Here is an 18,895-nt window from a genome sequence, read left to right as displayed (position 1 = left end):
CAAAAAAAAGTCATGTGTAGCTGTGGTTGGACTGGACCTTTAAGAGTCAACAAGGCATGCCGTGCAGCACAATCAGCACTTTAGGAGTGCCCTAGCGCAGGGTAATTTGAGGTAATGCTGATGGCTTATTTTTATAAGGAGCGGCCTGGTGGTGGCTCTCCAGGTTTTCGTTTTCACTGGAGGTGGAGCCTTGCAGGGAACAGGGTGAGAAAGCACCTGGGTGTGTTATTTCAGAGTGGGGAAGTCCCTTATGTCAAAGCTGCTTCCTATTCTGCCTGTCAGTTTGTACAAATTGCTGGGTAGAGCAAGGGGGGGGACACCGAGGGAGTGAGAAGCAGAGGAAGCCAGGAGGAGGAGGGGGGGGGGGTGGTAGTCAGAGACTTTGGAGAGTTTAAGGCGTCAGGGAAAAAAAGGGAGATGCTGGCAATGAGTCAGTAGAACCCATAAGAAGTCAACAAACTTAACAATCTGTGCACATTGAAGCGAGTCGGTTAGTCGTCAGTATTATCCATACAAGAAGTTTGCAGAAATCATCATGAAAGGAGGTCTTGCAAAAGCAGGATGAGGACTGATGATGGCCACCATCCAACAATTGGTGTTAGATTGCTAAACAATTCAATGGGACTGATGCTGCAGGCAACAACATGACGAAATAAAATTTGCAGCAGGTAAACAGGGGGAGGGAGAAGACAACAGAGGGAGGAGAGGTAGAGATCAAGGAGGAGGGCTACCTATAGTGGCACATAAGTTTCAGTTATATCTGCACAGGTTTAGTGCTTGGGGGTTGAGATCTCTAAAACTGATTGGAGGTTTTGGATCTGAAGGTCTACATGGATTGAGATCTTTCACTGAATGGATGCTGTACAGTCTACACTGACATCTGTACAGGTTTAGTGCCTGGAGTCTTGGATCTGGAGATCTGGTTGAATGTTCAGGACCTGGAGGTCTACATGGATTGAGATCTTCCTTTGAATAATTGATGGACATTGTAAATTCTAGACTGATATTTGCACAGGTTTAGTGCCTGGAGTTCGAAATCTGGAGACCTGGTTGGAGGTTCGAGACCTGGAGGTCTACATGAATTGAGATCTTTCATCGAGGAATTGATGGACACTGTACATTCTACACTGACATCTGCACAGGTTTAGTGCTTGGAGGTTGAGATCTGCAGAACTGGTTGGGGGTTTTGGACCTGGAGGTCTACATGGATTAAGATTTTTCATTGGATGGATACTGTACAGTTTGTACTGACATTTGCACAGGTTTAGTGCCTGGAGCTTGAGATCTGGATGAATGTTTAGGACCTGGAGCTCTACATGGATTGAGATCTTTCATTCAATGACTTATGAGCACCTTGTATTCTACACTTACATCTGCACAGGTTTAGTGCCTGGAGTTTGGGATCAGGAAATCTGGGTGGAGGTTGACATCCAGAGATCTGGGTGGAGGTTGAGATCTGGAGATCTGGTTGTAGGTTTCGATCTGAAGAACTGGTTGGAGAGTTTAGGACCTGTAGGTCTGTATGGATTGAGATCTTCCATCGACTAACCGATGGACACTCTACAGTACCACTACCTCCACCAAGCAGGAAGGATGGAGACAGCCTCACCTTTGGACCTCAGCATCCGAAAAAGTGTTTTGGAAGAGATGTCCCGAAGTCCCGCTGGATTATGGACAAAGGGTGCCATACAGGTGGCTAAGACCCTGAAGGAGGTCACAATAGAGAAAATAAAGTCACCCTCAGGGGGACACATTGAGTTGCTGGAAGAAACAGGACTGCACAAAGACCAAGCCTGTTTGCCCCTGCGGAAACGTAGGTTCCCCCAGTCACCAAAGGAGGAGAAGCCCCTAATGAAACAGATCGATGATGGTGAATGGAAAAGGCAGTACTACGGTCCCTATGTGACCATGCCGGTAGCTCCAACACCAGCTTATTACCAAGGTAACTGTCTTGAAATCACCAAATGCATATGTATATATATCTAAGGGCTCATGTCTATGGCCATAGTCAATTTAGAGATTTTTTTACATGATCCTGCTGGCAAAGGGAATGTAAAAGTGCATCTAACGGTGCTTCTGTAAACATGCGTTTAGAATGTGCAGATTTGCAGAATTCTTTTTCCATTCCTCTAACTGAAATATACATGTCTACATATGTGTTTAGATGCATACATGCATGGGGGCAGGATTTCTCGTTTTTAAATTACTGATCTTGACACAATGCAATTTGATGGAAACGCAATACTGCTGCACTCAGATGTGTAAGAAAAAAAATCAACTGTGCAGTTTACGGATGTAAACGCAGCATTTTTTTGTCCGTTTGCATGAGCCCTAATACTTATAATAGCTAATAAGGTGGTAGAAATGCCACTGCTTCTCTGTAAAGTTTGATAAAGTATAATAACCATACAGATTCCTTTTTAAGGCCTCATTTACATAAGGCGACTTGAAATTGCGAACAGAATTACCGCAGTTATGCCCGCATTTCCGAATTGCAGAACACACAAGAGTTCTTTAATGGCACCCAAACGCATTGCAATTCTGCCCCGATCGTTGTGCGACACAGTCATGCAGTAAAAGGCGCGTTTAAAAATGACGCTAAGCTGGTTATCCAAAAGGAAGTTTCTTTTAGGCGACAAATGTGCCATTGAAGAAACACGCAGCCGTAAAAATTGCAAGCGGGAACGCTCATTCCTGCGGCGTGAGCTATGATGGGGGCTGCGGCCACATTCACACTTGACGATTTGCAGTCACGTTTGGAATCAGCGCGATTCAGCCGCGATTCCAAATCGCCTGGTAATCGCTGAAAAACGTGCAATGCGCTTTTGGGTACCGTTCGTTCTAAATGGCATCCCCAAAATGGTGCAAATTTGCCACGATTGTTGTGCGGAAAATTCATGTGAAGTTTGTAACCCTAAAAGGAGCAGGAGCCGCTAGGTAGCGCATAGGGTAGCCCATTAAAATAAATTGGTTGCCCTATGAGGGACACGTGTGTATGTATCACGCTTTAAAAATCAGTGCAAGCGCTCATTCCCGCTGTGTGAGGTCTGAAGGGGCGACAATGCGTGTTCACATCAGGTGCAGTGTGGGGAATGCATGCAAAAGCGTGCAGTTTCCCGCACCGCATGCAAATGCATTGCCTTCTCCAGATGAGCGCAAATGTCATTCATTCTTAAGGGCACCTGCAAGCATCTAGTAAATGTACGTGCCTCTGCAGCCACAAAAACGCATGGTACCTCCATTTTCGCACGTTTCACATGCATCAGGCAGTACATTGAAATGAATGGACTGCCCTAAATATGATGCACATAAAAAATGCATGGACACACCGCATGGTATTGTACCAAAGTCCAAAATCAACACAGGAACCTGTTAGCTGAATAAACTCTCCGGCATCTACCGAAAAAAATCGAATATTAGTTTTGGGTGGAGTAGCCCTGTAACTTGAATTTTTTTTTTTCCCCTGAATAAAATATTTAGAACCCCGGCCAGGTTTTTATTGCTGTTTTAGTCCCCAGATTTCCCTTCATATTCTGTGGGGTCACTGGGGAACTCTCTCCATTCAGTGAACAGGCAGCACAAAAAAAAAAAATCTGACTCCTTGGCCTTTAAGAAGGAAGACGGCTTTAGGTCAGAGTTCCCGATCTGCATTCTTCCTCCAGGACTCGTGTAATGATGTCATCGCCGGATTCTGACAGCCAGACAAGGCAGTGCGAGGAATGACAGATTCCAGATTCATAGTACAGATCTCCTTTAAGTCCCGGTCACACCGATCTGACTTTGAAATTGTGCGACTTCCAGTGAAGTTGCATGATTTCAGAGTCAGATGTCATTCCGACTTAAGGTGCGACGTGCAAGACATCTGACCAGGGGCGGACTGAAAATTCATGGGGCCCCTGGGCAATAGGAAATCATGGGGCCCCTGTGTCCTTGCTTACACTCAAACCACACCCAAAAAAACCTATGAAGGTACCAGGGGCATCTCATGGGGCCCCCTACTGACCCCGGGCCCTCGGGCAGTGCCCGAGTTCCCAAATGGTCAGTCCGCCCCTGCATCTGACACAGTCTGTCTATGCAATTCGCACCTGAAGTAGTGCATGTACTACTTTAGAAAGCAGTGCAGCTCTGACCAAGTCAGAACCACACCGATATGACCGTTTTAATTGTGGACAATAGGGTGCGACTTGCCATGCGATTTTCAACTCGCATGGCATGGCAAATCACATGGAAATTGTTAAACTACAGCTGTTTCCTTACTGGAAAGACTTGGGCTCACGTCCTGTGTGAGGTCACTGAGACATGGAGTGGGGGATTGTGTCCTCATCAGGAAAAGATTGTGAACCTTTCATATGCTACAAAAGTCGGATTTTATTGCGGTGCATGTGTTCCATTTGTCCCATGCAGTGGGGTTGAGCCTGCACTGCATGGGTTAACTACTCGATTTGTCTAGGGGTGAACACAGAGCTTATACTTACCTGATCCTTCGATCCTCTGGAAAACAGTGTTCCCCCATGTCCAGCAGTGGACTGTTCCTGCTGCCCTCACATCAGAGCCTGTCTATGGGCATGATGATGTCAGGAACAGTCCACTGCACAAGACCACTGGATGGCGGGGGGGGGGAGAGCAGCAGGGATCGGTCTTATAGTGAGAGGATCGGCGGATTAGCTGAGTATATCTCCGTTCCCCCTCACCCCGAGACAGAAACAAGCAGTTAACCCATGCACTGCCAGCACAGCCCCACGGAATGGGAAACATACTTTAAATTACAGTAGGAGTTGAATCATAAAAGTCCCGTGTATTACGACGTTGGTCTACTGGTGACCATACATGGAATGATTTTATGTACAATTGTATTGTCGATATATTTATCAGCCAATCAGAAATACAATAAGAAGACTGAAAAGATCGTTCGGTGCGCCTTACACTTAATAATCACAGTGAATTATCGACACAATCAGGACAACGTTGATCAAATTGATTGGTTTGGCTGATTTATGTGTCTTTTTAATAAATCACAGAGCCAACCATAGTATCTGATCCTGTGGAGAATCGTGTGACCAGGTCACTAGTGTTGGGCTGACTATACACTATACAACCTGATTGTACAATTTTCTTTAGAGCTACCACCAGCCGCGCAGTACAAGGGTCTTCCTGATTTAATACTAGTTGAACGGATAGATAAGGCTTGTCCTCATGTTACATAATTTTGGTAAAGATAGTATGGTGATTGTACAATCAGATTGTATGGTGTATGGCTGCTGTTACTCTATACTAGGGGTCTCCAGACTTTCCAAACAAAGGGCCGGTTTACTGTGCTTCAGACTTCAGGAGGGCCAGAACTTTGACAAAGGGAGTAAAAATGTCCTGGCATCAGAGGGAGTTAACAATGTCCCATCTTTTGTATTAGGGGAAACATTAGTACCCCATCATTGGTGTCAGTGGGAGACATAGTACCCCATCATTGGTGTCAGTGGGAGGAATAGTGGCCCATCATTGGTGTCAGTGGAGACATAGTACCCCATCATTGGTGTCAGTGGGAGGCATAGTGCCCCATCATTGGTGTCAGTGGGAGGAATAGTGCCCCATCATTGGTATCAGTGGGAGGAATAGTGCCCCATCATTGGTATCAGTGGGAGGAATAGTGCCCCATCATTGGTATCAGTGGGAGGAATAGTGCCCCATCATTGGTGTTAGTGGGAGGAATAGTGCCCCATCATTGGTGTCAGTGGGAGGAATAGTGCCCCATCATTGGTGTCAGTGGAGACATAGTACCCCATCATTGATATCAGTGGGAGGAATAGTGCCCCAAGGTTAGTGTCAGTGGGAGGCATAGTGCCCCATCATTGGTGTCAGTGGGAGACATAGTGCCCCATCATTGGTGTCAGTGGCAGGAACAGTGTTCTATTGTTGGTGTCAGTGGGAAGCATAGTGCCCCATCATTGGTGTCAGTGGGAGGAATAGTGACCCATGGTTGGTATCAGAGGAAGGAATAGTGCCCCATTGTTGGTGTCATTGGGAGATAAACAGTAAACAATGTCTCATCTTTGGTATTAGGGGAAATATTAGTACCCCATCATTGGTGTTATTGAGAGGAATTGTGCCTCATGGTTGGTGTCAATAGGAGGCATAGTGACACTTTGTTGGTGTCGGTGGGAGGAACAGTGTTCTATTGTTGGTGTCAGTGGGAAGCATAGTGCCCCATCATTGGTGTCAGTGGGAGGCATAGTGCTCCATCATTGGTGTCAGTGGGAGGAACAGTGCTCCATCATTAATGTCAATGGGAGGAATAGAGACCCACGGTTGGTATCAGAGGGAGGCATAGTGCCCCATTGTTGGTGTCATTGGGAGGTAAACAGTAAACAATGTCTCATCTTTGGTATTAGGGGAAATATTAGTACCCCATCATTGGTGTCAGTGGGAGGAATAGTGTCCCATCATTGGTGTCAGTGGGAGCAATAGTGCCCCATCATTGGTGTCAGTGGGAGGAATAGTGCCCCATCATTGGTGTCAGTGAGAGGAATTGTGCCCCATGGTTGGTTTCAGTGAGAGGAATAGTGCCCCATCATTGGTATCAGTGGGAGGAATAGTGCCACTTCGTTGGTGTCAGTGGGAGGAATAGTGTCCCATCATTGGTATTAGTGGGAAGCATAGTGCCCCATCATTGGTGTCAGTAGGAGGCATATTGCCCCATCATTGGTGTCAGTGGGAGGAATATTTTTTGTTTGTATTAGTGAAGACATTATTGCCTCATTGTTGGTGTCAGTTTGAGGAAGAGTGCCTCATATCAGTGTGAGGAACAGTAGGCATGCAAAGGGCCACATTCGGCCCCCTGGCTGCAGTTTGGAGACCACTGCTCTATACAATCTCCTTTAGATCTACAATCATGTCCCGATTGATAATGTCCTTCTGGGTACTAATGTTTAGGTTTGTTTCATATTACAGTTTTGGTAAAGCTAAAGGGGATTGCTAATAGATTGTACAATCAGAGTGTACAGTGTATGGCCAGCTTTACGGTAGGAATCCAGACACAATATGTATCATTCTCACACAATACAACCCTTCTAGAGGAACGGCTAAAATCCAAACTGAAGCAAACACCGAATGTTGTTGCTAAAATGTTGCCAAATATTACAAAATGTAAAATACAACCATTTCCTCCATTGTTACTACATCTCACATATTTGTCTGTTTGTTACACACAAGTGACAGATCAGCCAGTACCATAGAAGGGATCCTGCGGGACTATTGTTAGATGAGTCCTGTTTAGTGATGTCACTGGTGAAACTATGAATGAGAGTGGGGGGAGGGGGGAGCAGAGAAAGAGAGATGAGTGAAAGGGAGAAAAGAAAAAGTGGAAGATAGAGGAGGGGAGATGGGTGGTGGGAAATGGGAAAGTGAGAATGAAAGAGAGGAGGAGGCAATGAAGGAGAGGAGGATAGAATTAAAGAGAGGAATAGAGAATGAAAGGGAGGAGGAAGGAATGAAAGAGAGGAGGAAGGAAGGAAGGAAGTGGAAGAGTAAAATGAAGGAGATGAAGAGAACATTAGAGAGGAGGAGAGAATGAAAGAGAAGAAGAGAGAATGAAAGAGAGGAGGAAGGAATAAAGCAGGAAGGAATGAGTGGAGGTGGGAATGAAAGAGGGGAAGAGAAAATGAAAGAGAGAAGGAGAGAGTGAAAGTAAGGAAGAGAGAATGAAAGAGAGAAAGAATGAAAGAGAGGAGGAGGAATGAAAGAGCGAAAGTGAAAGATAGGAGAGAATAAGAGAAAAGAGAGATTGAAAGAGAGAAAGAGAAACTAAAACTGAGGAGGAGAGAATGAAAGAAAGAAAGGAAGAGTGAATGAAAGAGTGGAGGAAGGAATGAAAGAGAGGAGGAAGGAATGAAAGAGAGGAGGAAGGAAGGAAGTGGAAGAGTTAATGAAGGAGATGAAGAGAAAATTAGAGAGGAGGAGAGAATGAAAGAGAAGAAGAGAGAATGAAAGAGAGGAGGAAGGAATAAAATAAAGCAGGAAGGAATGAGTGGAGGAGGGAATGAAAAAGGGGAAGAGAAAATGAAAGAGAGAAGGAGAGAGTGAAAGTGAGGAAGAGAGAATGAAAGAGAGAAAGAATGAAAGAGAGGAGGAGGAATGAAAGAGAGAAAGTGAAAGATAGGAGGAGAGAATAAGAGAAAGGAGAGATTGAAAGAGAGGAAGAGAAACTAAAACTGAGGAGGAGAAAATGAAAGAAAGGAAGAGTGAATGAAAGAGTGGAGAAACGAATGAAAGAGAGGAGGAGGGAATGAAAGATAGGAGGGGGGAATGAAAGAGTGGAGGAGGGAATGAAAAAGAGGAAGAGAAAATGAGAGGAGGAAGGAATGAAAGAGAGCAAGAGATCATGAAAGAGAGGAGAGAATGAAAGAGAGGAGAGAACGAAAGAGATGAGGAGGGAACGAAAGAGATGAGGAGGGAACGAAAGAGATGAGGAGGGAACGAAAGAGATGAGGAGGGAACGAAAGGGATGAGGAGGGAACGAAAGGGATGAGGAGGGAACGAAAGGGATGAGGAGGGAACGAAAGAGATGAGGAGGGAACGAAAGAGATGAGGAGGGAACGAAAGAGATGAGGAGGGAACGAAAGAGATGAGGAGGGAACGAAAGAGATGAGGAGGGAACGAAAGAGATGAGGAGGGAACGAAAGGGATGAGGAGGGAACGAAAGAGATGAGGAGGGAACGAAAGAGAGGAGGGGAGAATGAAAGAGATGAGGAGAGAATGAAAGAGAGGAAGAGAGAATTAAAGAGAGGAGGAGAGAATGAAAGAGAGGAGAGCATGAAAGTTAATAGGAGAGAATGAAAGACATGGGAGAAGGAGAGAAGAGATGCCAGGAAAATTAGAGACTATAGAAAAGAGAGGAGGAGGGATGGGTGGTGGAAAATGAAAGAGAGGAAGAGAGAATGAAAGAGAGAGGAGGAAAAGAGATGGGTTGTGGGAAATGGAGAGATAATGAAAGAGAGAAGAGGACAGAAGGGATTATAGATAAAGAAAGAATGGAAAAGAAAGTAAGAAAGATGGCTATAGTAAAAGAAAGACAAGAAGGGGGAATGAAAAAGAGGTGGGAAGGGGAAAAGAGTAGTGGAGAAAAAAAAGAAAGAGAAGAGAGGAGGGGGAATGAGTGGTGGGAAAAGAGAGAGAGGAGCAGAGAATGAAAAACAGGAGGAGAAAATGAAAGAGTGGGGAGAAGAAGAGAAAAGAAACAGTTTAGAAAAGAGGAGAGATGGGTAGTGGAAAAAGGGATAGAGCACTGAAGAGTGGGAGACGGGGAGAAGGGATACCAAAAAAAGAGAGAGTGGAGAAGAGAGGAAGAAAGATGGGTAATGGTAAATGGAAAAGAAGAGGGAATGAAAGAGATGGGAGAAGGAGAGAAGGGTGATGGAGAAAAGGAGATAGGAAAAGAGAGGAGAGATGAGTGGTGGGAAAAGGGAGAGTGAGAATGAAAGAGGTGGGAGAAGGAGAGAAGGGATGACCGGAAAAAGATATAGTGGAACATAGAGGAGGAAAGGTGGGTATGATAAAGGGAGAGAAAAAGAGAAAAATGAAAGAGAGGGGAGGAGAGATGGGTGGTGGGAAAAAAGAGCGCAAAAGAGAGGAGGAAAGATGGATAGTGGAAAGAGGGCGTGAAAGAGAGAAGGATTGTAGGAAAAGGAAGAGAATGTGAAAGAGAGAGAAAGGTACAGGAGAAAAAGAGAGAGTGTAAAAGACAGCATGAGAAATGGGAAGTGATAAAAAGGAGAGAGAAAAAAAGGATAAAAGAGAGGAGAGAAGAAGGGAAGGTTGGAGGTGAGAAAAGAGAGCAGAAGTGAGAGAAGAGTAGGAGAACGAGAAGAGATGAATTGGAGAAGGAGACTGTAATGGATAATAATCCAACACGTTTCAGAGGTTATAGGTCACCAGCATCAGGGCTTGAAACTTTTTGAACCTCCAAAGTGGCGCACTTTCTATCAATAAACTGACTTTATAACTTGGGCTTCACCATTGTCTGAATGAGTCAGTATAGAAATCAAATACGTTTATTATGCAGTATTATTACAAAACCTATACATGTATTTATTAGCAAGTCAATATCAACCAATTGGCAGTCTTCTTTTATTGATCTGACTTCAGCAAATCAATCTGATTGGTTGAAAAAAAACCTTGCTGCACATTCCAGTACTGTATTGGAGAGTCTATTTAAAAGGGCAGTACAAAGTGGAGAGATGACATGTCACCTGCAGTAACCCACAGATATCAGTTTAGATCAGTAAGAGAAGGATTCTGATTGGTTAGCAGGTGCTATATACATTGCATTGCTTTATTAAATCAGGCTGTGAATATTTAAAGGAAACGAATTACTGAACATACTATTTAGACAGCCAGATATGTTCTTCTGCCAGACTGTCATACTGCGCAGTGATTCATCAACTGCTGGAGTATTTAAGGCATGCTAAAGTGGTCTAATTTATCATATGCCATGTTAGCATGCCTTAAGCACTCTTTAGCATGCCTTAGGCTAATATCTTGAGTGTTTTATCTGTCACTGAACAAACTTTACTTTTTGCATGACTGCTTTGGGTGAGGCAGCTAGAATTATTAGGAGCTCTGCAATAGATACCTGCATTTTTTATGTAATCATCTACATTTTTTATCTCATCATCCTTTAGGGCCAGTTCACACTGCATGCATTTCAGTTGCTTTTTTTCTGCATCCAAAATGCACAGAAAGTAAGTTACAGTATATGGTGGTCAGTGCTTGCAGTTCCAGTGCATTCCAGATGCAGGGAAAAAAAAGTAGAACAGGCTGCATTTTTCCTGCACAGAACTGTACTGGAATTCGGTAAAATGCATAAAAAATGCACCGGAATGCACTGGAATACGCGTCCCTATTTAAATTGAAGTAAAAGAGAGGGGGAAATGAACTGGAAAGCATCAAAAACACACCAGAAAGTGTAAAAAATGCATAAAAAATTTATTGGAACACATAAAAAACGTGCGCGCAGAAACGTATCTGGAACGCATCTGAACTGCATTTCTATAGTGTGAACAGACTCTTAGGGCCACTTCGCACTACATGCGTTTCAGTTGCTTTTTTTCTGCATCCAAAACTCGCAGAAAGTAGGTTATATGGTATTTAATGTCATCGTTCACATCAGTGCTTGCAGTTCCAGTGCGTTCCGGTTGCAGAAAAAAATGTAGAACATGCTAAATTTTTTCTGCACAGAACTGTACTGGAATGTGGTAAACCGCATCAAAAATGCACTGGAACTCACATATCCCTATTTAAATTGAAGAAAAAGAGAGGGGGAAATGAACTGGAACGCATCAAAAACACACCAGAAAGTGTACAAAATGCATTAAAAATGTATTGGAACGCATCTGGACTGCATTTCTATAGTATGAACAGATACTTAGGGTCAGTTCACACTACATGCGTTTCTGTTGCTTTTTTCTGCATCCAAAACGCACAGAAAGTAGGTTACATCGTTGTCAATGTCATAGTTCACATCAGTGCTTGCAGTTCCAGTGCGTTCTGGTTGCAGAAAAAAATGTAGAACATTCTGCATTTTTTATGCACAGAACTGTACTGGAATGTGGTAAACTGCATCAAAAACGCACTGGAACACAACAAAAATGCACTGGAACTCACATATCCCTATTTAAATGGAAGAAAAAATTAACTAGAATGCATAAGAAAACGCACTAGACGCATCAAAAATGCGCATGCTGAAACGCATCTGAACTGCGTTTTTATAGGGTGAATCGGCCCTTAAGGTTCTGATCTTATTGATTGCATATCTTGCACCATTCTAATTTTGCAGAGCGGAACGCACCAAAAATGCACTGGAACACACATGCCCCTATTTAAATTGAAGAAAAAGAGGGGAAAATGAACTGGAATGCATCAAAAACACCCCGGAAAGTGTAAAAAAACGCATAAAACTGCATTGTAACACATAAAAAACGCATATGTAGAAAAGCATTTGGATTGCATTTTTATAGTGTGAACAGACCCTCAGGGCCATTTTGCACTACATGCGTTTCAGTTTCTTTTTTTTTCTGCATCCAAAACTCACAGAAAGTAGGTTATATGGTGGTCAATGTCATAGTTCACATCAGTGCTTGCCGTTCCAGTGCATTCTGGTTGCAGAAAAAAATGGAGAACAGGCTGCATTTTTTTCTGCACAGAACTGTACTGGAACGTGGTAAAACGCATCAAAAATGCACTGGAACGCATTAAAAGCACACCAGAAAGTGTAAAATGCATAAAAACGTATTGGAACACATAAAAAACTTGCACGCAGAAACGTATCTGGAACGCATCTGGACTGCATTTCTAGAGTGTGAACAGACTCTTAGGGCCACTTCGCACTACATGCGTTTCAGTTGCTTTTTTTCTGCATCCAAAACTCGCAGAAAGTAGGTTATATGGTATTTAATGTCATCGTTCACATCACTGCTTGCAGTTCCAGTGCGTTCCGGTTGCAGAAAAAAATGTAGAACATGCCACATTTTTTCTGCACAGAACTGTACTGGAACGAGGTGGAACGCATTAAAAACGCACTGGAACACACATGCCCCTATTTAAATTGAAGGCAAAGAGAGGGGGAAAAAATTAACTGGAATGCATAAAAAACACACTGGAACGCGTCAAAAATACGCATGCTGAAACACATCTGGACTGCGTTTCTATAGTGTGAACTGGCCCTTAAGGTTCCGATCTTATTGATTGCATAGTCTTGCACCATTCTAATTTTGCAGAGCGGAACGCACCAAAAACGCACTGGAACACACGTCCCTATTTAAATTGAAGAAATAGAGAGGGGAAAATGAACTGGAATGCATCAAAAACACACCAGAAAGTGTAAAAAATGCATAAAAAAAGTATTGGAACGCGTCTGGACTGCATTTTTATAGTGTGAGCAGATCCTTAGGGCCACTTCACACTAAATGCGTTTCAGTTGATTTTTTCTGCATCCAAAACTCAAAGAAAGTAGGTGATATGGTGTTTAATGTCATAGTTCACATCAGTGCTTGCAGTTCCAGTTATTTCCAGTTGCAGACAGAAATGTAGAACATGCTACATTTTTTTCTGCGCAGAACTGTACTGGAACGTGGTAAAACGCATCAAAAATGAACTGGAACGCACATGCCCCTATTTAAATTGAAAAACGCATTGGAACACATAAAAAACGCGTATGTAGAAACGCATTTGGAACGCATCTGGGTTGCATCTTTATAGTGTGAACAGACCCTTGGGGCCACTTCGCACTACACGCCTTTCAGTTGCTTTTTTTCTGCATCCAAAATGCACAGAAAGTAGGTGATATGGTTGGTGGTCAATGTCATAGTTCATATCAGCGCTTGCAGTTCCAGTGCGTTTAGATTGCAGAAAAAATGTAGAACAGGTTGCATTTTTTCTGCACAGAACTGTACTGGAATGTGGTAAAACGCACTGGAACGCACACGCCCCTATTTAAATTGAAGACAAAGAGAGGGGGAAAATAACTGGAATGCATAAAAAACGCACTGGAACGCATCAAAAAGACGCACGCTGAAACACATCAGGACTGCGTTTCTATAGTGTGAACCGGCCCTTAAGGTTCCGATCTTATTGATTGCATAGTCTTACACCATTCTAATTTTGCAGACCAGAACGCACCAAAAATGCACTGGAACACACGTTCCTATTTAAATTGAAGAAAAAGAGAGGGGAAAATGAACTGGAACGCATCAAAAACACACCGGAAAGTGTAAAAAAAGCATAAAAACGCATTAGAACACATAAAAAAGCGTATTTAGAAACGCATCTGGGTTGCATTTTTATACTGTGAACAGACCTTTAGGGCCACTTCACACTACACGCCTTTCAGTTGCTTTTTTTCTGCATCCAAAATGCACAGAAAGTAGGTTATATGGTTGGTGGTCAATGTCATAGTTCACATCAGTGCTTGCAGTTCCAGTGCGTTTAGATTGCAGAAAAAATTTAGAACATGCTAGATTTTTTCTGCACAGAACTGTACTGGAACATGGTAAAACGCATCAAAAATGCACTGGAACGCACCAGAATGCACCAAAAACGCACTGGAAAGCATACGTCCCTATTTAAATTGAAGAAAAAGAGAGGAGGAAAATGAACTGAAATGCATAAAAAACGCACCAGAATGCACACGTCCCTATTTCAATTGAAGAAAAAGAGAGGGGGAAAATGAACTGAAATGCATGAAAACGCACCGGAATGCACACGGCCCTATTTAAATAGAAGAAAAAGAGGGGGAAATGAACTGAAATGCAAAAAAACGCACTGGAACGCACACGTCCCTATTTAAATTGAAGAAAAAGAGAGGGGGGAAAATGAACTGAAATGCATAAAAACGCACAAGAACGCACACAGCCCAATTTCAATTGAAGAAAAAGAGGGGGAAAATGAACTGAAATGCATAAAAAACGCACTGGAATGCACATGGCCCTATTTCAATTGAAGAAAAAGAAAGGGGGAAAATGAACTGAAATGCATGAAAACGCACCCGAACACACAGAGCCCTATTTCAATTGAAAAAAAGAGGGGGAAAATTAACTGAAATGCATAAAAAACGCACTGAAACGCACACGTCCCTATTTCAATTGAAGAAAAAGAGGGGGAAAATGAACTGAAATGCATAAAAAACACACTGGAACGCACACGTCCCTATTTCAATTGAAGAAAAAGAGGGGGAAAATGAACTGAAATGCATGAAAATGCGCCGGAACGCACACGGCCCTATTTAAATTGCAGAAGAAAGGGGGAAAATGAACTGAAATGCATAAAAAACGCACTGGAACGTACACGTCCCTATTTAAATTGAAAAAAAAGAAAGGGGGGAAAATTGAACTGAAATGCATAAAAAACGCACTGGAACGCACACGTCCCTATTTCAATTGAAGAAAACGAGAGGGGGGGAAAATGAACTGAAATGCATGAAAACGCACACGTCCCTATTTAAATTGAAATAGGGACTGAAATGCCTGAAAACGCACCCGGATGCACACGGCCCTATTTCAATTGAAGAAAAAAAGAGGGGAAAAATTAACCGAAATGCATAAAAAAGCACCGGAACGCACACGGCCCTATTTAAATTGAAGAAGAAAAGGGGGGGGAATGAACTGAAATGCATCAAAAACGCACTGGAACGCATCAAAAACGCACATGCTGAAACGCATCTGGACTGCGCTTCTATAGTGTGAAGCGGCCCAGGGGCGGACTGACCATTTGGAAACTCAGGCACTGCCCGAGGGCTCGGGGTCAGTAGGGGGCCCCATGAGAAGCCCCTGGTACCTTTTTCATAGGCTTTTTTGAGTTTGGCCAAGGACACAGGGGCCCCATGATCCCCTATTGCCCGGGGGCCCCATGACTTGTCAGTCCGCCCCTGAAGCGATCTTATTGATTGCATAGTCTCGCACCGTTCTAACTCCACAGATCTGCTGCCGGCAGTATGTATGACGCATGCACTAAACATCTCAGTCCCAAGCTGGAGGGACTGTTTGCACTTGTTTTAATGAGCATTCTTCTCCAGTATATCTGCTGAGAAGTATATCTGTCAATGTAATATTCTCCAAAGAACATATGACAGCTGTTCCAGCTTGCCTGGACTTCCATAAACGTACCTAACATTCTACGAAAGCCGAGGCAAAGTCAACAGCCAATTAGTTTATCGCTTTCATTTCCTGTCCAGTATAAGTGAAATGCAAGGAGGAATGTGATTGGGTGTGGCTACACCATTGGGAACTACTTGCATGCATTCATATATTATCACATCCCAATATTCACTTTTCTTGCAGCAAGTACATTGTCCTTTGTGCAATCATGTGTTCTAATGTAGCGCTACCCTCTTGAGGGCCGCTGTGTTCCTAGGTCCCCCGAAGCTCTGCGCAGCCAGGCAACACGCATTTTCCACACTTACATCTACAGTCAATGAGCAGTCCATCAGCTTGGTTTTTATTTTTTTAGGGGAAATAACTTGGATAGGGAATAGGGATTATGGGATGTCCAACCTAACTGAATCAATGCACGGGGCAACTCCCTCATTTACAGAAACAGGTCCTGGACTGTTCTTCTCCATGAGAATGGATTCACACCAGGGGTGGACTGACCATTTGGAAACTCGGGCACAGGGGTGGACTGACAACTCATGGGGCCCCTCACTTAATAAAAAGAAAAAACTGAAGAGCAGAAATGGCACTGACCATAGTGGACGTTGCCATTGGTTCTGATCTCTGTGTCTCAATATTTTCATTCAAATATATTTTGTAATATTGCTTGTTACTGGTGGCAGCAGGTGTGGACTGACAACTCATGGGGTCCCCGGGCAATAGGGGATCATGGGGCCCCTGTGTCCCTGCCCAAACTCAAAAAAGCCTATGAAAAAGGTACCAGGGGCATCTCATGGGGCCCCCCCTGGGCAATAGGGGATCATGGGGCCCCTGTGTCCTTGCCCGCACGCAAACCACACCCAAAAAAGCCTATTAACCTCCCTGGCGGTATGATTATTTCAGATTTTTGGTGCTGAAAGAGGTACCATTATTCTTCATGGAACTATGTAGTTTTTTTATTGTAGGCTGTAATTTTTAGGAATAACTCACTGAAATCTGTACGAACAAGAGTCTAGTAAACATCCCGGATATGATAAAATTTGAAACACAAAATCATAAATTATAATTTAATAAATAATCATAAAAAAAAAATAATATAATAATAATAATAAATTTAATTCAATAATATAATCAAACCAAAAACACTGAAATTTTAAATATAGCGCCAAGTTCGCACATCGCTGAGCAAAGTCGCAAAATCGTTTTCAGTGTCTGATGATGAATTTCCCCCACGAATCATTATCACTCAATTCTGCAAGTGGTTCTGATTTACTATCGCTGTTCTCTAGCCGGTCTAAAACCACTTTTGACCTAAAGGGGCGCTTTTTGGACGCCATGGACTTTTCTAAGTTTCCAGGCAGAAAGAACAGTAAAAATGCAGGCAGGGCGCCGGACAAAGCACTCGGGACAAAATGTATGTGAAATGGGTTGAAACAGCAATGTTTTACTATGTAAAATTAATTTTGAAAAAAATTAAATTTTTTTCAAATTTTCAAATTTCCCGCCGGTTCCGGCGCCCGTACGTCCCGATGTCACAGGGACCAGAACACAGGAGCCGGATGCCGGAATCAGCCGCAGGAGATGGCCGGGGACGCTGCAGGGGACACATCGCGGGAGCGAAGGACAAGGTAAGCTCTGCAGAGACTCCCTATGCAGCGCTGCATGGTAAGCCCGAGTGTAGCTTGGGGTTACCGCTTTTGGTACAGAAACTTTTCCCCAAACTACACTCGGGAATACCGCCAGGGAGGTTAAGGTACCAGGGGCATCTCATGGGGCCCCCTACTGACCCCTGGCCCTCGGGCAGTGCCCAAGTTCCCAAATGGTCAGTCCGCCCCTGCTCGGGCACTGACCAAGGGCTCGGGGTCAGTAGGGGGCCCCATGAGATGCCCCTGGTACCTTTTTCATAGGCTTTTTTGAGTTTGGGCAAGGACACAGGGGCCCCATGATCCCCTATTGCCCGGGGGCCCCATGAGTTGTCAGTCCGCCCCTGATTCACACTGATGTGGTGCGGAATTTGCAGCGTTTTCAGTGCGAATTCCACACCGCATCAGAAACGCACCCCGTTCATGCGTACCGCTGTGGGTGTGAATGTTAAATGAACAACTCCCCGAAAGCGATCTGCAAAACGTGGTGCGATGTGCAGAATCGGACTGCATAGGTGTGAATAACCATGCGATCCGATTCTAATGCGGAACTAAAAAAGAGCCCTGCACCTTTTTGATGTGGTGCTTTGTGAGCCATACAAAATGTATGGCTCTGATCGCATCGCACTCAAATCGCATGTGATTTGCACAGGGATGCGGTGAGGTTTCTGTGCGAATCACATGCGATATAACGCACCACATGTATGTGAACCCAGGCTTAATGTGGTCAGTCTTTGTGGATCAGTAGCAAAGGCCCCTTACAGGTGAGGAACTTGCACCCCTCTGAAAGTTAGCTTAGATTGTTGCAACTACACGCAGAGATGTCTCCTCTCCCCCATAGAACTGCTTCCAGCTCCACAGGCTGCAGACACTACCAGCCCTCCTGGCTGCTCTGAAGATCTCCCAGGACCAGGATAAAGGATTAAGCACAGCGCTGTCCTTTGGGAGCTTGCTACATGTGGCAGTCTCTCCCTTTGTAAATCCCTGAGTGTGCCGATGTCCTCCTTGCTCCCTGCTGCTCCCAGGCCTTGATCCTGTTCATGCTGAATGAATCCTCCTGAGCCAGCTTGAACCCAGCCTAGAAGCCAACCCCCCCCATAGGGGACCCCTCCCAGGACACAGAATGCCTCCTCAGCACTCCACCCGACTCCCCTGTTAGTCTGACTAATTCATATTTATGGGTTGGCCTCACCACTCTACCGGGGCCTCCAAAGCTGAGATCAGTTAGACTCCCATTAACATGCAGATTAGGCCTCCACCCCTCCTGCCCACTGGCTTGTGGAAGCTTCCATGGTCCTCCGAAGCCAGTAGGTGATAGAGTCCCCACCTGTTAAGCCATCCAGCCTGACCTGCAGTTCCCAAACCCAATTACAGACTCACACAACTACCACGAATCATACACAATAAATGTACCTACACTACTCTGGTAACACACCATTAATGTGTGGTGATGTGTGTTTCCAATACATTTTTTAATTTATAATTTGAAGTGAAGAGACTTAACAGCTGTTGACCAAGGCTCATTAATACCGGTTGACAATGCGTCAAAAAGCACGTTATATGCATTTTGATGAGTTGTCATTGACTTCTATGGGTCTGCCAAATATGGGCTCATTCACT

At 44.0% G+C, this 18,895-nt stretch overlaps 1 protein-coding gene across 1 annotated transcript in view; it reads left to right on the top strand.

Annotated features, from left to right (window-relative positions):
- Window positions 1-402: 402 nt before the first annotated feature.
- The window catches only part of BCL3 (BCL3 transcription coactivator), a 112,001-nt gene continuing 93,508 nt past the window's right edge, over window positions 403-18,895 (top strand). Inside the window, exon 1 of the mRNA XM_089655208.1 lies at window positions 403-1,942. Within this exon, the coding sequence (XP_089511334.1) occupies window positions 1,552-1,942 (391 nt within the window). The 5' untranslated portion in view covers window positions 403-1,551. The remainder of the gene's footprint in view (window positions 1,943-18,895) is intronic.

The sequence above is a fragment of the Staurois parvus genome, unplaced genomic scaffold, assembly GCF_062004578.1.
Source record: "Staurois parvus isolate SC_StPar_1 unplaced genomic scaffold, SC_StPar_1.0 ptg000827l, whole genome shotgun sequence".
NCBI lineage: Eukaryota > Metazoa > Chordata > Amphibia > Anura > Ranidae > Staurois > Staurois parvus.
Note: the sequence above shows the minus strand (reverse complement) of the source record. Positions and strands in the feature narration are given on the sequence as shown.